Raw genomic sequence first — 7,372 nt, forward strand, 5'->3', positions numbered from 1 at the left:
CCCGATTTGAAGAGAAGCTCAGCTTTTTACCCTTCACGATTTGAGGGAAAACAGGCACGATTTCAGATCGTCAAGTTCTCCTTGAACCCGCCAGACGGCGTAACACGCAACTGCGCGCGGACTTGATTTCCTCCGGCCTCCGCACGCGAAGGCCATCGTGGTGACAGCACGCGGCTCTAGAAAGGCCCTTTGGTTCCTCACCGTCACGTACTGTGACCGACTGCCACGTCTGCGGGTCTGAGGCCTAACCTACAACTACGGACTCCCCTGGGCACAGCAGCAGCAGCTGGGTAAAGACAATTGCCTTTCGCCACCAGTTTACCTACTGTTAGCTAAACGTGATCTGTAGGAAGATACTTCCAACAAATCAAGAATTCCATAGGGGATCAAAAGTCTAAACATAAATACAATTAAAGCCTTCTAATATTAATGCACACTTTTTATTATATTAAAATCAGGCAATGGTCTGATACAATAAAAAGGCTGCTTATGGAATACTGTTATGTTAAACTTTAATTACAGAGGATGTTAAATCCTTACAACTAATATTTTCCTCAAAAGAGTTAATGGAAACATCAATTGTTCATTGACTTGATAGCTGCTGCTTTAAAATGTGTTTATTTTTCCTTTTTTTTCCTCCTTTTTTCTTTTTTTTTCCTCCTTTTTTTTCTCTCTTTTTTACACAAACACTGAATTTGTCATAAAACTCAGGACACACTAGGTTGGTTGCATGTAAGCTTGCATCCACATTTCAGCAGCTAGTGGTCCAGAACAGTAAACCAGAAAAGGCAGTGATTTGCCAGGATGCAAAGCCAATTAAGGTCCTTCAATCTGCTCCATCGGCGCCACCTCCCCAAAATCTCCACTATAGAGATTTCTCTTCCAAGACTTACAGAATTCTAGTAAAACCTGCTACGCTGATTTGATTTGTCTGTAGTCATCACACCTTGAGAAGGGCCAAATATAAGTGCAACGTTTTGTTAATTAACATTCTTAGGTCAATCCAAAGCACCAAAATACAACTGTTGGAGCTGGAGTGTGTGTTCAGCATCTCCATGTGGAGTTTCCCCGTTCAAGTTTGGCAGCGGAAGATTTCGGCAATCCTGGTAAATTACTGCTCTTTTCACCACGTCAAAAGCCTATCTAACAGCAGCGGCCGTGGCCGGCTTGGCGGTGTGGCAGCAGTGCTGGAGGGACAGGGAAAATCCAAGTTTGCGAGCAGAACAGATACTCTTGTTTCCCAGGCTGGTGAAGACTAAATTGGTTGCAAAAACCAAAATGATAAGCAGGAGGGAACACGTCAAGTTATTGCCCCAAGGCTTACCCCTGCAGTCCAGGGGTGAGAAGAGTCACAAAGAGGGGCAAAAAGAAAGCAGCACCCCCACTAAAAAGAGGGGAAGAGGAAAGAGATTAAAAGAACCCGGAATCCCTCACCCAAAGCCCACGTCACTGGCGAGGGGGACCAGGAAGAGAGATACAATCTATGCCTTGGCCAAAGGGAAGAAGGAAAGCTCGCCCCAGGTTATCAGGGCACGTAAAAAACAGAAACAAAACCCCAAAACGACCACAGTCACATTCAGCCTTTACTAGAGATAGCACAAAGGGAGGGATGACTGAGGTTAGCACACATCCCCATTAGTAGTCCGTAACACCCAGCGTAGCACTGGAAGCAAAAACCTTTGTGTCTACTCTAATAAATAGCCCTGAGCTTCGACTCTATTGCGAAAGACAGAAAAAGGGAAAATAAAAAAAAAAACAAACCCAACCCCAAAACCCAGGCCAGACACACAGCAAGGTGATTGTGGGATGTATGCTTTCACAGTTAAGTTGGATGTGCCACACTGGTCTTGACAGTAATAAATTTAAATAGACTTTTCCTGATACCAGAAGTTCAGCTATGTGGACAGTGGTTACACGACAGGGTTATTTGTTATAGCACAACTTATATTTCAAATGAAAACAAACCAAAAAAAAAATTAGTATCATTTACAGTATCTCAAGAAAAACTTCCTTTGAATGGGAACTTCCTTTCCAGTATTTTGAGGTCTACAAGATGCATCTAGAAAATTTACTACTGTGGAAAATGAAGACAGCTTAAATTGAATAAGGGGGGCATGTTTGTTGTGTTTTTTGTTTTTTTAATTAATTGCTGTAACATTGTCCTTCAGGTGGCTGAGGAAGTTTCATATTTTCTTTAGACATCATTAGACGCCGAAGCTCTTGCAGAACAACTTTGATACTATAAGAATTCTGCCATTTTGCTAGGACTGATATGGCTCTGGGGTCCACCTAAAATAGACAAAAAGACCACTCCTGTCAGAATTGATCCGTTTGATACATTTAACTCCCCCCACCTCCCTCCCCTTTCCAGCTGAAGATCCTATAAGAAATTTGAGTGGGAGAAACCAAACAAAGCAAAAGCAAGCAAATGGTTTCCTAAAAGCATAATAAATCCCCACATGCTGCAACTATTTGTGAGCTGCAAAAGGGCAGGGAAAAGGCAAATCTACGTTTTGATTTCAGAGTGCACTCAGTTTGCATAATCCCCTTCTACCCCCTCTCCTTCCCAAGGCAAATGGCACCGGCAAGCAGGACGGAGTTAAGCAAGTTACAAGTACAAACAACGCGTTAATTCAAAGCCGCAATGAAAACCATGTTAAAATGAATAAAACCCCAAAACTTACCACTCCATTAGAACTATTTACTCCATTCATATTTATTTTTGTTACAAATCTTACAAATGGAGGTGCTTCTGGATACTTAGGCCCACATTCTATTTTAAGGCTGTATATTCTGTTTTCATAAATTGTCTGAAGGGAAAAGAAAAGGGAGGGGGGGAACAATTACACCAGGCAGTTCAGTAAGCATCTGGTTAAAACAGTCATTACTTCAGGGACATGTAAACTACTAAACATAAGGGCAGCCACTTACATACTATGCTGGCTACCTCTGTTTTGGGTTCATTTCATCATATTCAGAGTATCAAATGTTACCTCTTCACGGTGATAAATTCTACTGGTCTTTTAAGCATCAAATTTTTATCTAAGGAATGAAACTGGCATTGCTTCCCATTCACCAACTGAAATGATTTTTTTAAAGCATTATATAGCTCAGATACCTACTTTTCAACCAATCTTTATAAAGCAGCTTTGTTTTACCAGTTTGCAATCAGACACACTACCCTGAAATCAAAGCCACAGCTTTAGCTTAGGCAACTCTCTGAAGTCAGCCCGTCCTAGAACTGCACTTGAAAAAGAGTCTTCGGTCAGAAACCGCTGTGCCAGTTCTCAGAAAGGGGAACGCTCCAAGATTCCACACGCTGCGAAGTACATCCTGATCCCAAACAGCATTATCACTTTATCTCCACGGCAGTAACACTGTTATCTAACAGAGAGAAATCCTGGATCGTGTATTTTAACTAACCCATCGACGGGTACAGAAGAGAGACAAATGTAAGAAGGCTACACTTGCTCTTCAGTATTTAAATGAACAAAAGGAAAGCAGAGTTAATGTTAGTCTGCATTCCCAGAATGACTCTTTGTGACATGCTGCTGCGGGGCGGCCTGGCAGAGCTCCCGCTGAGCTGGGCAACGCAGGCAGCTGGCAGTATACAACAGGAACGGGATCATCATGGGCAAGTTCAGGCTGACAAGCTCTCCCAGACTTACAGCTTCTGACCAACTTCCTGCACCCTCTACACTGTGGCGAGCATTCCACTCGCAAGGCAGAGAGCACGACCCAAAACGCAGCGGAGCGGCTCCTGCTCACCTGCGGCAGCAGAGCACCACGGCCCCGCTGGTATTTTGAGAACGGTCGCCCAACCTACCGAAGTTTCTCCAGATAAAACTCCCTGCCAACTCTTTCACGGGCCTGTTGGAACCCCGAACATTTTAACGTTTCCTTTAATATTAACGAGCGCTTCGATGCAAACCCAGAATATAAGAACCAACTTCCTCTTTCAGCTGCTTCTCCTCCGCCTGCAGCCGGCCCAGCGCTCCCTGGCAGCGGGACCTCTCGGTCGGCCGCTCCTCCAGCGCCTCGCCCAGATGGCCTTTCAGATGGCCTTTCAGATGGCCAGCCAGGGCGGTGACAAACTGACCACTGTCACGGAGTTTTGAGGGAAAAAAAAAAAGTCATTGATAGCTCTGCTCGGCCTGCCCAGGTGTCCGGACCGAACCCTGAGCGTGCCTTCTGCCCGGAGCAACCACCAGCACAGAGCCATCAACACCACAGAGCCTCGCGCAGGTGTCCGGGGCCTTTGCAAACAACCGCACCACATCAAGAGCGGGGAATGGAAAGCCTTGACCGTGCACATGGCTACAGCCAACATAAAATATGCGCAGATAAAGCTGAAGTTTTGACAGTGCCACTGTTCTTAAATAGCTTGTATAAACACGATGAATCACTGGCTGCGAAACCATCCGCGCAAAGCCTGGGAAGGAGAGGCACGCTTCCATGTATGGTAGCAGCAGCACGTATCTAACTGCACCACGCTTCATTTTTCCCTCTGGGATGCCCAACGTAAGATTCTTCCACCTGCTGCAAGCACGACTGCTTTCTGCCCAGAAGGAAATAGGATTATAATTTCCCACCCCCAGGGCCATTATTCCCACATCCTATTGCAAAAAAAAAAAAAAAAAGGTAACTGAGTATGCAAGCGCTAAAAGTAGGACAGACACTTCGCAAACAAGAACGACTCAAAGTTCCCAAAATCTACCTCAGTACAGTCTGTTGCTTTCAAGCAATATGCTCAAAAGTAGAAGTTGAGAGACTGTAGAAAAAAAAATCATCATCTATATTCCTCAGTGTGTCAGAAAGAAGAGAGGCACAGCTGGCCATGGTCTGTGAGCCCCACAGCCTTGGCAGCAGCATGACACGAACTACGAACGTCTCTCGCTGCTGAACTTGCCGCACATGCCTGTCTGCACGCTGCAGTTTCAACTTAATTTTCTAACTGAGATGTCGAGGTTACCGAAATTTTCCATCCAGTGCATGCACACGACGAGCTCTCTTCACAGTCTTAACGCAGCCTCATTAACACTCTCCTAATGTTCTAAAATCAAATGCTGTTCTAGAAAATTATTTTGGAACACCAAGGATCACGACAAAGGATCAAACAAAAGGAGCACGAATGGGCAGATGTTAACTTGGCAGACAACAAGTAAACAACACTTCTGGATGAGAGAGGAAATACTGCACTGTAATGCCATTATAGTATAAATTCTTGTGCAACCTCATGGTGGGTCAGAAAAGGCGACTGACGGTGTGGAAACACACAGGGCAGTGGCGTGATTAAAGGTCTGGAAAGGTTTCCATATAATAGAGAACGCTGGAATTACTGAGAAGTGTTACTGAGGCCAGATATAGAAGCTAATATCTACTACTGCAGGAAGGAGAATTGGCTACTTGCACTTCAGGGTAAGGATGTTAAGGAAACGGAACAGAGACAGCAGTGAAACTGGAGACAACAGACAAGGGCTGGCTTCAGAACACATGCACACATACAATGCGCAACTAGGTCCCCGAGTGAACTGCCAGAGTGCAGACCCACAGTGTAGTAGGGCTTGGGGGCGAAGAGAGAGAACGCAACAGGACTACCACAAAGAGCAGTGGCGTTACGGGAAGCTACTTTGGGAGAGAACATTCAGAGAAGAAACTGAATGCATTAAAATCTGAGTTTCCCGAGTTAGCTGAAACTCCACAAGAGCAAGTCAGTACTGCTGCAATAAAAAACAACCCGTGAACTCCACAAGGAAGAGCGAGAACAAAACATCCACGTTTTACCTACATTAGCTCCATATGTAATCTCACTAGCCGAAGGATTTTAAACCTTGCTGTATTCAAGAGTACAGGACACTAGAATCCTGGAATCTCAAAAGTTATGTCTTAATGAATCTGTGAATATAAAGCAGACGTAACACAACTAACCAGAGAAAGGCACTACAAATATTCCAAACTGTAAGCAAAAAGAGATGTAGATACATGAAACCCATTGTCATAAGGAACTTGAACCTTCAACATAAACCCCTTACTAAAGTGCTTTTTCACCCGTTTGTGTTCTGTTTGTTTTCTAATTCAGCGGTTAGATTAAGAGAAGGGGAAGGAAAAAAACCCTAACGGTGCTATTTTAAGTGGATACTTACTCTTGGAGGTCCAATAATCATTCCTGTCCATCTTGTAAGTGTCATATCTTCATCGTCTTCAAGGCCCCAGCTAACTGTCCCATCACCCACTCCTTTCTGACCTTCTTCAAGTTCTTCCAACAGACGAAAATTACGAGGAACTTTTACTCCTGAAAACAATCAGAAAAATATTTTGAGTTGAGAAATCTAGTAAAGAACTAAAGCTAGAGTAATTTCACTGCTATCTTTGGTCATTCTACAGAAAACATTTTGGGTAAAACCATAAAAATGTCACTATCTTTTGAACGACAACATTTCAACACTGTGAAAAAGATATCCCCATATTTTACAAACAAAATCAGGGCATCCACAACTAAACGTGCTAGAAGGCTGACAGGACAGGTATTAGAGCAGGCAGTAAAATGAAAGGAAATCTCTGTCCTTTCAGAGATACACACAGTATTATGGAGCTCTAACTAGCACTTGTCTGTATGACTTACAGTATAAAAATTTAGAAGATTCAATACAAATGACACCATGAGAGTCTCAACATCACTCAACTCACTCAGAGCTTTTAAAAATACCGTTCAAAGCAAGTAAAACTCAGAACTTCAGTAGGTTAGTCTGACGTTAATTTAAGTGGGCTTTGTCAGCAACAGCATCCTTTGTACTTATGACCTCCACCACCAAGGAATTTCAGCCCTTCGTAATTGCTGGCACATTTATCCTCAAAACACACAGAAAAAACAGGGAATCTTTCCTATCTCCATCACATTAATGGAAAACAATGGCACAGAGAGCTTAGGTGACACATCCAAGGTCACACACTAAGTCCATGGCAAAGGAAGATCTTCAACCCAGGCCACAGGGGACTTAATTACTCATTCTTCATCAAGCTATCCATACCCCAGTCATCACAAAACATAAAGGCACTCTAGGCCACCTACTTCTCCGTTGTATTGGGTTTGTGTGGCAAGACTTTGGCAGCAGGGGGGCTACAGGGGTGGCTTCTGTGAGAAGCTGCTGGAAGATGCTGCCCCCATGACCGAGCCAATGCCAGTCAGCTCCAAGACGGACAGGCTGCTGGACAAGACTGAGCCCATCAGTGACGGTGGCAGCACCTCTGGGGTAATGGGTTTGAGAAGGGGGGGGAAACTAGGAAAGTAATTGCATCTGGAGAAGAGAGGAGTGAGAATATGTGAGAGGAACAGCTCTGCAGACCCCCAGAGGTCAGTGGCGAAGTAGGCGCG

At 44.2% G+C, this 7,372-nt stretch overlaps 1 protein-coding gene across 1 annotated transcript in view; it reads right to left on the bottom strand.

Annotated features, from left to right (window-relative positions):
• Positions 1-421: 421 nt before the first annotated feature.
• UBE2V1 (ubiquitin-conjugating enzyme E2 variant 1) overlaps positions 422-7,372 on the bottom strand; it is an 8,517-nt gene continuing 1,566 nt past the window's right edge. Inside the window, exons 2-4 of the mRNA XM_010157237.1 lie at positions 6,144-6,292; positions 2,685-2,810; positions 422-2,289 (exon numbers count right to left, since the gene is read on the bottom strand). Of these exons, the coding sequence (XP_010155539.1) occupies positions 2,143-2,289; positions 2,685-2,810; positions 6,144-6,292 (422 nt within the window). The 3' untranslated portion in view covers positions 422-2,142. The remainder of the gene's footprint in view (positions 2,290-2,684; positions 2,811-6,143; positions 6,293-7,372) is intronic.

The sequence above is a fragment of the Eurypyga helias genome, unplaced genomic scaffold (genome assembly GCF_000690775.1).
Source record: "Eurypyga helias isolate BGI_N326 unplaced genomic scaffold, ASM69077v1 scaffold33228, whole genome shotgun sequence".
Lineage (NCBI taxonomy): Eukaryota > Metazoa > Chordata > Aves > Eurypygiformes > Eurypygidae > Eurypyga > Eurypyga helias.